Consider the following 17,985-nt stretch of genomic DNA (forward strand, 5'->3'; position numbering starts at 1 on the left):
AATAATTTTTTAAGAAACAAAAGATGACAAAAAGTAGAGGCGGTAAGAACAAGATGCAAATCCATACTATCCAAGAAGGACTTTAATTACCCTTGTCAAAGGCCTCAATGTATTCTGTCAACTTTTCTGGATGTTAATAGCCAGAGGAAGATGGCAAGAGAGAGGTTGGAAACTCGGAATAAATGGTTTCTCTTCTACCGAATTACAGGTTTCCTTTCAAGGCAAAGAAAATTGTCAGTAATCGAGCTTGGAGAAAATGCCTAGTTTCCAACGCTATAAGAATTGCTTTCAGATTTAAGGGGATTTTAACCCTCTTTTAGTTAGGAACTGGATTATTTCATACAACTTTGTGGATCTTTTTTAAAGGGCTGTTTTCTGCCTTATCCCTGAGCAATCTTAGATCTTAACCACTGATTCTCATCTTAAAAATTAGTAGGAATGTTACTACTGTTACCATATATAAAAGACAACCTTTTCTATTTAAAAAATACCCAATATGCTATTCCCCATAGTTAGGCTAATATTAACCATGTCAACGTACATCTTCTAATAAAGGGATTGATATGGACAAAATTTTTCAAAAGGGAGGGGAAAAATCACACAGCCCATCAACACTGTAAGCTACTCTATGTAAACAGGAAGCAAATCCCATGTTTTAGCACTGGAGATACCTAACAGAACAGAATATAAGGGAATAACAGAGTTGGAAAGGACCTTGGAGGTCTTCTAGTCCAACCCTCGGATCAGGCAAGAGATCCTATACCATTTCAGACAAATGTTTTTTTAGTCTCTGAAACATTCACATGCAATCAACCAACCTCAGAAAGCACCAAGATCTCCATCCTACAAATTTTATGTGTAAAATTTATATCCCACCTTTTCTACAGGTGTTCAGGGTGATGTAGATTAAAGTCCCTTTTTCAAATGAACTTCCATGGCTGAAGGTGCTCTTGAACCTGATACTCCCAGGCCAACTCCAACATCTTAATTAACATACCACACCAGCTCTTTTAAAATGTGTTACTATTCTCTTGCATGAGTGGGATGCGGTGGCTCAGTGTCTAAGACGCTGAGCTTGTGAATCAGGAAGGTCAGCAGTTCGGCGGTTCAAATCCCTAGTGCCATGTAACAGAGTGAGCTCCCGTTACTTGTCCCAACTTCTGCCAACCTAGCAATTCGAAAGCACGTAAAAATGCAAGTAGAAAAATAGGGACCACCTTTGGCAGGAAAGTAACAGCCTTCGATGTGCCTTCGACGTTTAGTCATGACTGGCCACATAACCATGGAGATGCCTTTGGACAATGCTGGCTCTTTGGCTTTGAAACAGAGATGAGCACTGCCCCCTAGAGTCAAGAACGACTAGCACATATGTACGAGGGGAATCTTCACCTTTACCTTTTACTCTCTTGCATCATTTAATGATGTTGTAACCTCCAAAACACCTGAGGGTAGAGCAAGAAGCAAGGGTAATCAAGGAGAGAAGCAATTTAGAACTGAGGAGAAATTTCCTGACGGTTAGAACAATTAATCAGTGGAATAGCTTGCCTCCAGAAGTTGTGAATGCCCCAACACTGGAGGTCTTTAAGAGGATATTGGATAGTCATTTGTCTGAAATGGCATAGGGTCTCCTGCCTAAGCAGGGAGTTGGACTAGAAGACCTCCAAGATCCCTTCCAACTCTGCTATTCTATTCTATCCTATTCTAATAAGAGCAAGAATTCCTACACTTCCTGGCTGAAAGCATGCCATTTTTTGAAAGAATTAAGGCATCAGTGAGATTCATAATGATCCTGTTTTTCTTTTCATGGCATTGCCATCGATCTAAGCTTCCTGTTGTGGAATTTTCTGGTGTCTTTTTTGTTTGTTTGTTTGAATAACATTTATTCCATGACCTTCTCCAACCTTCTGTTATGTTTATTTACACAGGCCCCAATTGACAATGGTTCAAGAATCACCAGCTACCTTTTAGAGTGGGATGAAGTAAGTGCCAATTATTTTAGAAGGAGAAAATAAAAACCTTTGTCCTTTATCTTAATTTGTCTCTACATGCTTTATCCAAATGCAGGGGAATGAGAACATGGAAAAATTGTTCCATTGGTTTGTTAATTGATTATTTAGAAATAAATGAGCATTTCTGAATATTTTTTTACGAATACTGTCCTCCCAAATTTGTCTCTTTCAAGGTTCCTAACATCCACAATTATGGGTGTGGGACAGTGGTGGGTTCCTACCGGTTTGGACCAGTTTGGCCGAACCGGTAGTGGTTTGTTGTCCTGGGTCACCAGAACCGGCAGTGACCCAGGCCTGCCACGCCTCCAAACCAGTGGTTGGCATGCTCCCCCCCCCCTATTTTTTAATGTTCTGCGCATGTGCAGATCTATTTATGGGCACCTGCACCAGCAGCAACCCACCACTGGTGTGGGGGTAGAATTAATCTGGAACGATCTCCCCGTGGAGATCCAGACCCTCACCACCCTTCCGGCTTTCCGCAAAGCCACTAAGACCTGGCTGTTCCGGCAGGTCTGGGGCTGATGGGTTCCCAGCCCCACTTAAACTGTTGTGACTGTTGTTTTGTTTTTAACTTGCTTGTCTTGTGTTCTGTTTGTATTCCCCTTCCCTTTGGTTTGTTAGCCGCCCTGAGTCTCTCGGGAATAGGGCGGCATACAAGTTGAATAAACATTCCAAACTTTTTCACTCCCTTCACTTTTTTATAAAACAGACAACTGTAAAATCAGGTTTTCAAAAACAATCTGACATATAACCACATTTCTGTGGGAGTCAAATGCCCCCAAATCACAAGTTTGTCTACAAAGTCTGGTTTGTAAAGGAATACATTTCAAGTATAAAATTTACATTTCCCTAATACGAAATAGTCCTTGACTTACAACCTCAATTGAGCCCGGAACTTTGATCATAAGTCATTACTGCCGAAGGTCAAGTTACCACATGACTGGACTCAATTTTATGACTCTCTTCATGATGGTTGTTAAGCGAGCCACCATGGTTGTTCAGCAAATCACCCATTCGTTAAGTGAATGACAATGGTAGTAAGTCTAAATTTAACTTATCCAATGGTGATGTCTTGCCATTTGGGGCTGGAAATTTTCACAAAAGTCACAAAATCTGATCGCTTGGCTTCAGGATGGCGCAGTTGGTTGAAAATGCAGTTAGGTGGCTGCAGGAGTGATGCAGCAGTTGTAACTTCAAGGGATGGTTTTACATATCTTTTCTCAACTCAGTTATAACAATAAAAGGAAAGGACAAGCAAGAAAAACAAATGCTTGATCCATCACCTACAAGAATATACTGACATTTTATAGATAAACTAGGCGATAACCCAGTGTTGCCTGGATATTTATTTATCCTAATCCTGTATTAGACAGGAAAAGCCCTGATTTTGGCAACAATTAAATTAGTTGCAAATGTTTTCCCTGTGCCCCCAGAAGCATCAAGGAAAGCGATACCACCTTGTTGTTTTGCTAGCTTCTTGTCCGCGATATTTGGGTTCCACCACAAATCCGCGGTAGACTAAAGCGCGCTCGACGAAAGCGCGTACGTGACGTCATCACAGCGTGACGAAAACGGCACGTTGTGAGCGGTAAATTTAAAATTAACGCGAAAACCTTACCCTAACCCCCCCAAACCTAACCCTAAACCTAACCCTAAGCCTAACCCTTAACCTAACCCTAAACCTAACCCTAACCCTTAACCTAACCCTAACCCTAACCCTTACCTTTATGTGAATCGGCTTGCTTTAATTTAATTTTAATTTTAATTTAATTTATTTTTAATTTTATTTGTCGCGCTGCTGATGACGTCACGTACGCGCTTTGATCGGGCGCGCTTTAGTGGACCGCGGTTTTGACGGGTCATGGATATTTGCACTAAGCTGTTTGAGGTTGTAGTTCTTTTCTGGTCTGTAATGTGTGTGAAGTACGTCGTGTCGGTCTTCTGCAGGCAGACCAAGTTGCAGTAACGTTTTATTGATCGTGGCCACACATTTGTCCTCAAAAATAATCAAAACCTTGCTGAAAATGTCCAGACCAATCTAATGTTGGATTTTTCCCCCTTACCAGAGGGAGCCGCCTTGTGGAGTACTGTAAAGCCATTACCATGACAACTCCACTGCACTGTACAGTAGAAGCCATTTATGGCAGTACGGTAGAAGCCATTTGAAGGCTGTATCTTAACAGAACACACACCCTAAGGGGGTTGGGGTTGGGGTGTCTTACCCCCACAGTAATTGTTTCCAGAGAGTAAGTCGTCTGTGTACCAAGTTTGGTTGAAATTGCTCGAAGTGTTCCAGAGTTATGCTGAAACACACACACACACACACACACACAGCCATTTATATATAAATAGATATGAGAAATTTCTGGTGATTCTTTTGATGACAGAAAGAATCAATTATATCAGAATAGTTTTAGAAGGAGAGTTTTCAGCTTATTAGTTACAATTAATTTATTAATTACAATTGCAGTAATTTTATCCTGCATCCAGATTATAAATCCCTTCCCTCCCATCTTCCCTTTCCTCAGTTTCTCTCTTTCTCTGATAGTTGAGCTAGAGAAATGTACAGATGGTCCTCGACTTACAACAATTCATTTAGTGACCATTCAGAGTGACAGCAGCACTGAAAAAGTGACTTATTGCTGTTTCTCACACTTAGGGCTCAAAATTCAGATGCCTAGTGACTGACATACCTTCATGACAGTTGCAGTGTCCTGAGGTCACGTGATCACCTTTTGTGGCCTTCTTGACTCTTGTAAAGTCAGTGAAGAAATCAGATTCACTTAACAACTATGTTACTGCCTGGACAATTGCAGTGATTCACTTAACAACGATGGCAAGAAAGATCATAAGATTCACTTAACAAATGTTTCATTTAGCAACAGAAATGTTGGGCTCAATTATGGTCATAAGTATGAGTCAATAGGTGTGCTTAAATGGTTGGTTTCTTCTTTTTTCTTTAACAACCCACCATCTTTTCCCTCACATTTACAACTAATTCCATATTTCTAAATATATCTTGTGTACACAGTCTATATATACTGTATATAAAAATCTGTCTGTGTGTGTTCCACCATAACTCTGGAATGCCTCGAGGAATTTCAACCAAACTTGGCACACAGATTACTTAGCCTCTGGAAACAAATATTCTGGGGGCAAGATGCCCCTAACAACCCTCGGCAGAAGTGGTATTCAGCAGGTTCTGACCAGTTCTGGAGAACCAATAGCAGAAATTTTGAGTAGTTCTGAGAACCAGTAAATACCACCTCTGACTGCCCCCATCTATTATCTGCCTCCTGAATCCAAGCTGATTGGGAGGGAATGGAGATTTTACAGTATCCTTCCCCCGCCATGCCCACCAAGCCACACTGCGCCATGCCCACCAAGCCACTCCCACAGAACTGGTAGTAAAAAAAATTGAATCCCACAACTGGCCCTTTGGGGGGGGGTCGGTTAAGATACAGCCTGTTGTGCCTTAAAATGGCTTCTACTGTACAGCACTGTGGAGTCACAATACTCCACAAGAGGTCTCTCTCTAGTAAGGGGAGATAAGTAAATACCCGGGCAGCACCAGGTTATCAGCTAGTTATAGAAAATCTTGCCCAGGAAATATATCCAGGCAACATTTGTCTAAATGTGAGAGTGAATTAGTACAGTAGTTTGTTTCTTCAACAGATACTTTTGTTTGTATAAACTCTGCAGAATCGCTCCGTTTTTCTCCAGAAGTGTCAAAGCACAATTGATATATTTTCATAGAGTGAGTAGGCTTGTCCCTGGGCTGCTGACCTTAAGACAATCATAAGTATTGTGAAATTTAGGAACGTAGGAGAGAGGATTTGCCTGACCTTTGGTAAATTAGCATTATGTTTCTTCTCCTCTGTAGAAAAGAGGGGGACAGCTCTTTGTAAAAGCTTTCTGTTTATGCGGGACATGAATTGGGAGGGGGGGGGTTGAGAAGTAGCTTAGGATTCCAAGAAATCAGTAACTCAAGTGGATCATTTGCCTTTGCTTCTTGCCCAAAATTGCAGCTTGCTTGAGAAGATTTCCAAGCAATTAATGCCTACATTAATTAGAAATGTCAGCCAACCTCTGGTGTAATCAGCAGTTGGAGTATGAAATACGACACCTTGTGGAGCCTTGAAATGGCTCCAATCTGAATTTAGCTCAGGAACATGAAAATGTCAAATTTGGTAACGAATTTTGTGGGCATATGTGAAGGATAATCTTAGAATCTGAATAATCTGAGCAGATTATTATCGGAGCAAGGGTGATTCCGAATCTTTCCGTCGATGCTTTTGCATCTAAAATGTTAGCCCGTTGTTGGAAGAAGTTCTTGGCTGCTTAAATTTGACAATCGTCCTAATTGTCCGATGCAAGAGGTCAAAAAGAGGATTTATTGGAGGAATAGCATTTCCTTTCAAACCCTATTCTTCGGTGGTTGCGGAAAATGTTGCAATCGGGGGGGGGGAACGGGACGACTATTAAGCAAATAAAATCTGGCCACAAATATTTCTTAATGTTTCTTGGAAGCATTAATTGCAAAAGTACCGAGAGAGAATGGAAAAATGGAGTAAAGGGATACGAACACCATCTCCAGTTTCCTGGAGTCTAAGCCTTTATCCCTCAGTGACCCCAGTTCCCACATGCATGTTCAACAATTGAGGTAACTGTAAGATGGCATAAGTTTGTGCCTGGAGAATAGAATCTCACCACTGTAATACTAATGGCGTCTAACATTGCATTTGCCTTTTGCAATATTGGGACTATCAAGATATGTGTCACCCAACGGCCCCTTTAGGTCAAAATTTGGCCAAAGCTGCATCAATGCATTGCTGAGTGCATCTGCTGATATTTCAAAGGATATATATTTTTGCAGCATTTCCTCTTGAGGTGCAGTTTCCCATTGGTGGGATTTCTCATTGTTCCTGGTTCCTGGGAATTTTTTTCACCTACTGGGATGGAGGGAGAGAATTGTATTCCAGAGGAGCAAAATGTACATAGTTTGTGTGAGCGAAAGAGAGTTAAGATAATTCCTTTCTAGTAGTTCTCAGTAGGTGTTGGATGGAGCAAGTGGTGAGTTTTAGCGTGGCAAGATTTCTGTCTATAGGTGAGGAACAATAAAGGAAATTTCTTAGAAGAACCTCAACGTGTCTTTCTTGGTTTTTGGAGCCTGGCACCTACCTGTTGAAGCCAAGATGCTGGTACCCCTTGCCACTCTTCCTTTCCTCTAGCACTTAGACTTATATACTGCTCCATAGTGCTTTTGCAGCCCTCTCTAAGCAGTTTACAGAGTCAGCATATTGTCCCCAACAATCTGGCTCCTCATTTTATCCACTTCAGAAGGATGGAAGGCTGAGTCAACCTTGAACCGGTGAGATTTGAACTACTGAACTGCAGCTCGCAGTCAGCTGAAGTAGCCTGCAATACTGCACTCTAACCACTGCGCCACCCTCATTCTTTAGAAATAATTGAAGGAATGATTTGGCCACACCACCTCCCAGTGATTGATTCTCTCCCCTTAGGATAATTTTTTTATGCCCCCTTTGTGCATCTAGATATCATTTTCGTTTTCCATCTTGTTCACCTGCCTCACCCTCAGAGAATGGCCGTGAAGCTATTCTTCGGGTTAAAAAATATTGTAAAGGATAGAAAGGCGAGATTAGTAGTTGAGTGGAAATGTCTAGAAAGGCTGCATCTTACTGCGAAATGAGTAAATGATGAACTGTTTATATCCAGTCAGAAGAAAATGCTCTTTGCTTTGGGGGGAAAAAAAGAAAAAAAAAATTGAAAGAGCTCATAAGACTTCACACCTTGTCTTCCAGGGGAAAAGGAGCAATGTTTTCAGAGAATGTTACTTTGGGAACCAAAAACATTACAAGGTGACAAAGCTGTGTCCTGCTGTGGGTTACACATTCCGATTAGCAGCTCAGAACGAGATCGGCATAAGGTAAGTCCTGGTGCCTGGTTGATAACATGCTCCAGCCATCGGTCAAGCTGTTTCTAAAGGCCAAACTCAGTTGAGAAAGAAAAGTGTGGCTGGAAAACACAAAAGATCCATTTATCCCAGCATCCTATTTCTCACAGAGACCAATCAGATGCCGTCCAGTGTTGTTTCAGGGGAGAGTTTTTTTCTATTTCTGAGGGAGTTTGAAATAGCTTGCCTTAAGCAGAAATGCAAATGGATACACATCGAAGCCTAGTATGAAAGAGCATCGAATAGGCATAAACCTGGATTACAAAGAGAATGTTGTGGCCCGCCAGCAGCCAAAGGAGCTGGCAGAAGATTTGGAGAGTGAGGAGGTTGGGGAGGAACATGGGCCAGTCCTGGAGTCTGGGAAAGGCTCTGATGAGGGCTCTGTGTCGGAGGCAGAGAGGGGGCCAGGGCCGTATGCCAGCTATCAGATGCCTTCAGAGCAATGGTGGGTTCCTACTGGCTCGGACTGGTTCAGCTGAACTGTTAGTGGTTTGGCGGCCTGGGTGGCTGGAACCGGTAGTGACCCAGGCCTGCCACGCCCCCGAATCCCAAGCTGTAGACTCCCCTATCTTGTTTTTTTGCTTCTGCACATGCATATAACATTTTTATTGCACTATGCATGCAAGTGCAATGCATATCAAGTGCACACAATGCGCCCACAAGCCAACCGGCAGTGCCGGAACCCACCCCTGCTTCAGAGGAAGACATCAGTGAGGCAGATGAACAGCTGGAGCCTGTTCCCAGTGTATGCGTGTGCAGAGTTGCCAGACGAAGGGAACAGCTAAAGAACAGGGGTCAATTTGTGAGTAAGGCCACAGGTGTATAGTGAATGGCCCCTCCCATAGGGAATGAAGAGGAGCGAAAGGGGAGGGGAGTTTGCAGGAGACAATTAGTTCAGTTAATTGGTTCGTGACTCTCCAAGACTCCTTGCCAAGTTCTGCAGATATCGGCCTGTCAGCTTTCCAAGCCAGGCAAGGTCTGTGACTGTAAATCCTCCTTTGAAAGACTTTGCCTGCTGTGAATGAGCAGAATTCGCTGTAAATTAATAAGAGGGGGTTTTGCCGGGAGAAGGAATTCGTTTCATGCTCTTGGGAAGCCTCTGTTGGAACAGAGAAGCACAACCCAATCCAACTTCCAGGAGGTAATTAAATAGTATAAAGCAAAATCTTGACAGAAATAGTGTCAGACCAAAAAGGCTATTAAAAATATCCAGCTCTTGTATCTAATAATTTAGAATATGAGTCTAGAAATAGCTATTGATCAACAGATGGGGTAATGTCTATGTTTTGGATCTGAGATGTATAAGCCTGTTCCTGATCACCAGGATACAAAGTTAAACCACCCCATGCAGAATTGAAGGATTTCTGATCTTGTCCATACTCTCTTTAATCCGTTAAGCGTAGCTGAGAATCAATAGTGTAATCTCGGCTAAAAGATGGAGACGCTTCTGTTATGAATCGCAACCACGTTCTTCCTTTTTCAGAGAGAGAATGGGGCTTAGCATGCGCATAATACAGGTCTAGCAAGGAGTGGTGCGGTGGCCGAGAGGTAGAGCTCTCACCTCACAATCAGGAGGCTGTGAGTTCGAGCCTAGGTGGAGGCAGATATTTCTCTCTCTGGGCACAATGAGGATATATCTGCTGAACAAAACTCTGCCCTGGCGTCAGGGACGGCATCCGGCCAGTAAACACTCCCCTAGCTCCATTCAGTTGCCCAGACTTCACCCCGCAAGTGATCATGCGATCGTTAAATGAAGATGATGATGACACGTGTCTAGCAAACAAGGAAGGGGCACTTTAAATAATAGACCCACTGCTGTTCCGCAGGGTGTAATTCCAAACTTTTACTAAAGAGCATCCTTCCTCTCTTCCCCATCTCCCCCCGCCCCGCCTTTCCACAGTGGCTTTAGCCAAGAAGTTGTATGCTACACTTCAGGAAACATCCCTCAGACCCCTTCAGCACCAAGACTGGTCCGTGCTGGGGTAACGTGGATCACACTGCAATGGAATAAAGCAGAAGGTTGCACACCAGAAGAAGTGATTACCTACACCTTGGAGATTCAAGAGGAAGATATTGTAAGTTTTGAAACCCAAAGTAACAGAACAGACTGACAGAATTGGAAAGGATCTTGGATCTTCTCATCCAACCCACTGGTGATGTGGGAAACCCTATAGAAAACCCTATGCCCATGATGGCGGAGCAATGGCATGCGTGCCAGAGGTGGCACGCAGCGCCCTCTCTGTGGACACAGAGCTGTCACCCCAGTTCAGCTCAGCCATGCATGCGCATCCCTCCGGTCAGTTGATCTTCGGGTCTCTGCTGCGCATGCATGAGGAGCAGGGGCATGCACAGGGGCAGGGTGGGACACATGCACAAGGGGGCACGCATTGCATGCACATGCACGCTTGTGCACTTTGGGCACTCAGTTGGGAAAAAATTAGCCATCCCTGCCCTACACCATTTCAGACAAATGGTTGTCCAGTCCTACAGGACCGCCTCCTGCCACATACCTCCCAACGACCTATCAGATCTCACAGATTGGGCCTCCTTCGGGTGCCGTCGACTGGGCAATGCCGGTTGGAGACTACTTGTGGGAGGTCTTTCTCTGTAGCTGCTCCGGCCCTGTGGAATGATCTCCCCGCAGAGATCCGGACCCTTCCCACTCTCTCGGCCTTTTGTAAAGCCACTAAAACCTGGCTGTTCCGGCAGGCCTGGGGCTGTTGACCCCAAAATATGGTCCAGTCCCACTTGGAATGGACTGCATGGTGTGTTTTTTAAATGTATCTTTTCTTTCCTTCCCTTCTTTTTGATTTATTTGTATTGTTAGCCTCCCGGAGTCCTACGGGATTGGGCGGCATACAAATGTTATTAAACTTTGAAACTTTGAAAAAGCTCCAGTGATGGAGCACCCACAGTTTCTGGAGTCAAGCCCTTCCGCTGATCAGTTGTTCTCACTGTCAGTGCACTGATAATGTTATCTAGTTTGGATAATGAAACATTTGCAAGAAAACAGCCAAGTTCAGAGAGCACCAATGACCCCTCACTTTTATAGTGGCCCACATTTGGCTTAGCATTACAGGGTGGTCATAATAATTCCGTCCCAGGCTCTAAATCTAGTGTGGGGAACTACAATATGTCCCTTTTACGACCCGTGGATTTCAACTCCCAGAATTCTGGGACTTGAAATCCACAAGTCATAAAGGGCCCATCGTTCCCCCATCTCTGCTCTAAACCCATGAATGCAGCTGAGCCAATAGCCTTTTCTAAACATTCTCAGCTCTCCTTAGTTTCCACTGGACCTTGCAGTGTACCAACAGAGATTTTAAATTTCCCAACATTTTCTTATGTGGGCAGCCGATGCCCTTTTGTTTCTGTTGAGTTTGCACCACCTGCTTCTGTAATACTAATGCACCCAAGGGAATGTAATGTCAGCTCCTCAATTTCCTGTGGGAGACTCAAGGGCTCCTTCTGATTTTTTTCCCCCCCTGGGCTTCAATCCTATTCTAACAGCTTATTGCAATAAATGAGTCATAGAAGTTCTTAAATATCTAAAAAAAAGCATTTTAAATATCTGACAGTGTTTATAAAGAGGTCCTGAACTGTCCATCTCAAGGCGGCTCCGATGAGACATTTGTTCTTGGCAACTTTTCTAGTTGCACTCAAAGGGAAATTGCTACACCCATCCAAGGACTTAGTTTTACATATATTATTGGCATCTTGCCCCAACGTTTCATCCTGCATTGGGGAGTAGTGCCATACTTCAGTCTCATTTCCATACATGCAAGCACAGCAGCTCAGACAGTTGATGCATAAATAAACAATACTGCATAGCTATTACTTTGACCCCTCCCTAAAATGTTCTACCTTGTTTTATTGCTTTGGCAAAACTCCAAAGGGTTTTATCAGCACGTACCTGGTGGACAGATAGGATGTTACAAAAAGAAGAACATTCCTCAACATGAGTAACATGGTACTAAGTGTGTTGTGTTTTTTACTTTTTTGACACAAGAGGGAGCCACTTTAACAAACTTTAAAAAAACATTTAAGGGCTCTTGAAACTATTATTACAATAAGGAATGCAATGGGGATTTAAATTCAATTTTTCTGTTTTGAATAGTGGTGATTTTAGGATAAAACCAGCTCAGAAATTTCAAGTATGAAATTTGGGAAAGGTCAAGCTTTCATCTATGGTTCCCAATCTAAAAATTTCAATTGCTTAAGATTTCATCTGATATATAAAAGACATTTTGAACACTGAAGATAAATTACAATTGAAGCAAGAACTTGAAGAATAGGGTATTAAACTATCATGGTGGCCTCAATTGCAAATATAATCTAGATATGATAAAGTTATGAAAAAGTCTGGCTTCTATAAAAGACAAACACCCTTTGATCAGATACTGTTGAACTCTGATTAAAAACTAATTAAGAAGATTTATAAATTCTTACTAAATTGGAAAATGGAGGATGAGTAAGTAAAAGAAACAATGGTACGATGGGGAAAAAAGCTTTGGCTATAACATACAATTAGAGAAGTGGCAAAACTTATGGGAAAGAAACTATACATTAACAATGACAACATCATATAAAGAAAATGTACATAAATGTTTTATAGATGGCATTTACCACCTGCTAGGTTAGCTAAAATGTTTAAAAATATGTCTGTCAAATATTGGAAACGTCACCAAAAACCAGGCACATTTTATCATAGGTAATGGACTTGTGTTAAAGCAAAAAAAAAAAAAAATTGGGCAAAGATACACAGGTAGTTAGAAAAGATGATAGAGTAACATGTAGATTTTAAACCTGAACTGTTTTTATTAGGTAAAACACAAGAAAAACCTGATAAGCAAAGTATGTATTTAATATTGTATGTCTTAACAGCAGCAAGGATTATGGTCGCAAAATATTGGAGAAATGAAGAATCACCGTAAGATGAAGAGATAATTAGAAAGATACGAGATGGTGCAGAAATGGATAGCCTTACATTGAAAATTAAACAGAAAAAAGATATAGAATGTTATCAAACATGGCATTTATTTTACCCATGGTTGAGGAAAAGGAGTGGAAATTAAGAATGTAATCTGTATTGTTAAGCAAATTAAATATCCAGACAACACAATGTTTATTAAGCACTAATAAATGTAAACAATAGAACATTAGTTTAAAAAAGAAAGATTTCACACACACACACACACATACATCAATGGTGGGTTTCAAAAAATTTTAGAACCTCTTCTGTAGGTGTGGCCTGCTTTGTGGGAGTGGCTTGCCAGTCATGTGACTGGGTGGGAGTGGCTTGCCAGTCATGTGATTGAGTGGGGTGGCTTGGGAGTCATGTGACTGGGTGGGCATGGCCAACTTGTAAAGTGTGGTGAAACATACTTAACAACGCTCTTGCTTAACAACCAAAATGTTGGCTCAGGAACTCTGGCATTGAAGTGTGCAAGTCTTAAAGCTGTCAAGTTACAAGATCCTTGCACCCCTGACCCTCTAGAAAAAAAAAAACCCAGGGATGTTCAAACTTGGCAGCTTTAAGACTTTAAGGTTTAGATAGGACTCTTAGAGGCGGACGGGGCAATTGGTGAACCAGCCAATCAGTGAGTGGTGGGTGGGGCAACCATGCGGACGGGCGGGGGAAGGGAGCTGGAACCAGTTCTAAACAGCATGGTAGATTTATGGAACCTCTTCTATAGAAGAGGTTAGAACTGATAGGAACCCACTCCTGATATACATACATAAATACATACATACCTGTTCTGTCCCCCCTTCTCCGCTCGTTAAACAGACGATAGGCAAACAACTTGAAAGGAACTCTCTTTATCAGTTCTCAGCTCAGACTGGCTGTGAGCCCAAAAATAACATAATTACAGTCTCTGCCTGAAGATAACGGAATGAAAAACAAATCTTTCTTACGGCAACACAAGTTGAACAAAACGAAAGCAAAGCACTTCTTCCAAAGTCTCTACGAATCAGGGTTACATAAAAACAAAGCACTTATCCAAGTGTATCTTACATAAATCACGACCGATGATCAAACCATATTGAATGAACCAAGGAACGTTGACTCCTGCAACCAGGGCGTGGCACCATCCGTCCTTTTATCCCCAGAATATGCCCCTAACGAGCCCCAGCTGCATAGTTAATCTTGCATCCTGCAAAGACTCACAGAATATAGCAATAGCAGTAGACTTATATACCGCTTCATAGGCCTTTCAGGCCTCTCTATGCGGTTTACAGAGAGTCAGCATATTGCCCCCAACAATCTGGGTCCTCATTTTACCCACCTCGGAAGGATGGAAGGCTGAGTCAACCCTGAGCCGGTGAGATTTGAACCGCTGACCTGCTGATCTAGCAGTAGCCTGCAGTGCTGCATTTAACCACTGCGCCACCTTGGCTCTTGATAGAGTAACATCTGCTGAGTCACAACACATACACATACACACACATACATACATACATACATACATACTACAGTAAGGTACTGTACTATGATTTGGCAACAAATGACCAAAGTTCCTTCTCAGCTCATAATTATAGTCATGTAAATTAGGTTCTGGGCCAAAGACAAGTAATCCAGAGCATAGCAACATTCACTGCAAAATTCAAAGAGATAGGATTAATTTGCAAATAATGGCAAATTCCACAATAGTCGGACAAATATTTCATGCCCCAATTGGAGTGGTATATTATTGCTTGGTGATATTTCTGAATTTATTTTTGCTTGCTGTTACTCTTTAACTGGTAATTTAATTTGTCCTTTAGGATAATGCATTTCATCCAAGGTACACTGGAGAAGACCGAACCTGTACTGTGAAGAATCTTAAAAGAAGCACACAATACAAATTCAGGGTAAATTTCTTTCTCTTTCATTTTCATTTTCATTGTCCTGTGCAGCACAAGAGTTTGTGCTCTCATATCATGCATGTTTATTATTGGAAAGACGTTGTTAGATAATCCTCAAATTGCAACCATTCATTTAGTAGTAAATGTTCGAAGTTACAATAGCATTGTTTTATCATGCAAGGAAGTGCAGGCAGAAATCTGTGTATCTTGTTTGCTTTTAAATAACAATCCCATGCCACATGTTTTCAATGTTCAATTTTAATTCTATGTGCAATTTTAACAAGGTGCCACAAGGGGGCAGCCGGCTCTCTTTCCCCCCCCCCCCAACTGCTGAACCTGTACTTGAAAAAATTGTCCACTTACATTACTGTGAAACATATTCTCATGCATCCACAATCAAATAAACATGGGAATAATGCATAAGAAACTATTTTGGATTCAAAATGAAAAGTCTAATTGCGGTGACTGTTTATTTATTTTGGTAAAATGACTAAAATGTGATTGGGTACATTTTTACAGAGCAGTTGGGCAGATAAATGTATTGTGCAACACAGCATGTAGATGGACTCACAAAAAATCATTTTTTTTAAATTCCAGCTGATTGTCTCCAATGTAGAAGGGAAAAGTAGTCCTAGTGATGTCATGGTCTGTACCACAAGCCCAGACAGACCAGGACCTCCCTCCAGACCCATTGTTAAAGGGCCAGTAACATCTCATGGCTTCAGTGTGAAATGGGGTAAGAATACATCTCTGTATTTTAAAAGCACAAGAAGAACTGATTTAACGTGCATGGCATTGCTGTAGAGGTGACTGGTGCTGTTTTGTTGTAATATATTGCACTCTTGCCAACCACACATGTAGTCTATGCCTGCAAAGAAAATGGCTCTTTTATGTTGTACAAAAGTTGCCTTATTTATTTAGACAGTTTTTGTGTACTGTCTATTATTATTATTATTATTATTATACAATTGTATCACAGCGGCCAGTTGTTTCACAGGATTTGGCATTGGTTACTAGTCGGGCCCCACCCAGGGGCCTAGGACGTCGTAACGTATTTTCGTAATATGCGTGCAGATCCAAGCAGTGCGGCTTTTTGCATTTGACTGATGGTGATTTTGTCAATTTTTAACTGTTTTAAATGTAATTCCAGTGCTTTTGGAATAGCACCCAGTGTGCCAATTACCACTGGAATTACCACTGCTGGTTTGTGCCATAGTCGTTGAATTTCGATTTTTAAGTCCTGATATCTTGCGATTTTTTCATGTTCCTTCTCGGCGACCCTGCTATCACCTGGTATTGCGATGTCTATGATTGTGACCTTATTTTTCTCAACCAGTGTGATGTCTGGTGTATTATGCGCCAGTATTTTGTCGGTTTGTATACGGAAATCCCACAAGATCTTGACCATCTGATTTTCGGTGACTTTTTCAGGCTGATGTTCCCACCAGTTTGTTGCTGTTTTAATATTATAATTTTTGCACAAATTCCAATGGATCATTTGTGCTACTGAATTGTGCCGCAATTTATAATCAGTCTGCGCGATTTTTTTACAGCAGCTGAGTATGTGATCAACAGTTTCATCAGCTTCTTTGCAAAGTCTGCAATTATTATTATTATTATTATTATTATTATTATTATTATTATTATTATTATAAATAACTGATGGTGGAAATAATATCTAATACTCCTTCCTTCTCCTATTTTCCCCATGACAACAACTCTGCTAGGTGAGTTAGAGAGAATGCTAGAGAGAATGACTAAAACTCACAATCTCCTGATGATTGGCCCAAAGTCATTCAGCTGGCTTTCATGCCTAAGGCAGGACTAGAACTCACAGCTTATTTTGGGGGGAGGGCTTATTTTAGTACATGCGCTTAAAACCCCGATTGGGCTTATTATCCGGGGAGGTCTTATTTTCAGGAAAACAGGGTAGTCAGGTGCCTTAATCCCTAGACCAGACCTCTGAATGTACCATTAACAAGGATGAAGCAACATAACAACTGAGTGTTGCTCCAGACACTAAATACAACAAGTCACAACAAAACAAACAAGTGACAAGGAACATTTAAAATGAAAAGGTTCTGCTACCTGTGTGCCAGTAAGAAAGACTTCATTTAAGCAAATGCATATGTATTCATGTTTTTTAAAAAAAAACCTCATCTACTTCCTGTGGATTTCATTTGGCAAATCAGGGGGAAATAAGTTCAGAAATGCAGGGGAAAGAGGAACGGCCTGTTATACATATATATTTCTGGTCTGCTGAAAAAGCTATGGAGTTGGAACTTTTATACCGTGTTTCCCTAAAAAATAAGTCCCAGTCTTTTGGGTCTTTCTTTTGGGCCCCAAAATAAGCACCAGGTCTTATTTTGGGGGGATATCTTACCCGTTTACCTTAGGACCACCGCAGCCAGGCCTCCCAGGCCTTGACACCTGTTGCGCTGGTCCCCAACTTCTTCTGCGGCCACTCACAGCCTCACATGGTGCATCACTCCAGTGTCGCTACTCACAGTCCTGCCACAAGCAACAGAACTGTTGCAATGCACCACATGGTGCTTGACCGCAAGCAGCCATAGAAGAAATCAGGCAGTGGTGCAGCAAGTATCGAGGCGTGGGAGGACTGGCTTTTGCAGTCCTAAGGTAAGCAGGTACTGGCTGCATGGGGCAGCTCCACCCCTTCCCTAGCTTGATTTTTATGCATGTGCCTCACCCCACCTCATGCAACCAGACAATGGGACAGAGTCTTAACTAGGGCTTGTTTTGGGGGTAGGGCTTATATTAGGCACACGTTAAAATCAAGCTAGGGCTTATTTTGGAGATAAGTCTTATTTTCGGAGAAACATGGGACTTATAAACTTTTAGCCGTTCTCACTTGTCACACAAGGACACAGACTAACAACCATCTTAGAGGTCATCTTCCGCCAACTGACTAAAAGATAGATTCTGCATCTAATCACCACCGAAAATAATTTTTCCCATTCTCATAACTTGCTTATTATTTCTTTTCCTCTTCAATCCCTTTTTTTTTTAACAGAGCCTCCTCAGGACAACGGTGGTTCGGAAATCCTAAATTATCTGTTAGAAGTTTCAGAAGGAAGCTGTGAAGGTAAATTCGATTCATAAGTAGCGTGATTTCTTCAATTATTCATAATGTTCGTA

At 41.8% G+C, this 17,985-nt stretch overlaps 1 protein-coding gene across 1 annotated transcript in view; it reads left to right on the forward strand.

Annotated features, from left to right (window-relative positions):
- Positions 1-17,985, forward strand: part of FNDC3B (fibronectin type III domain containing 3B) — a 237,807-nt gene that overhangs the window by 161,087 nt on the left and 58,735 nt on the right. The window contains 6 exon segments of the mRNA XM_032225081.1: positions 1,926-1,979; positions 7,832-7,956; positions 9,884-10,058; positions 14,749-14,835; positions 15,427-15,565; positions 17,861-17,932. Coding sequence (XP_032080972.1) covers positions 1,926-1,979; positions 7,832-7,956; positions 9,884-10,058; positions 14,749-14,835; positions 15,427-15,565; positions 17,861-17,932 — 652 coding nt within the window.

Source organism: Thamnophis elegans, chromosome 10, assembly GCF_009769535.1.
Source record: "Thamnophis elegans isolate rThaEle1 chromosome 10, rThaEle1.pri, whole genome shotgun sequence".
Taxonomy (NCBI): domain Eukaryota; kingdom Metazoa; phylum Chordata; class Lepidosauria; order Squamata; family Colubridae; genus Thamnophis; species Thamnophis elegans.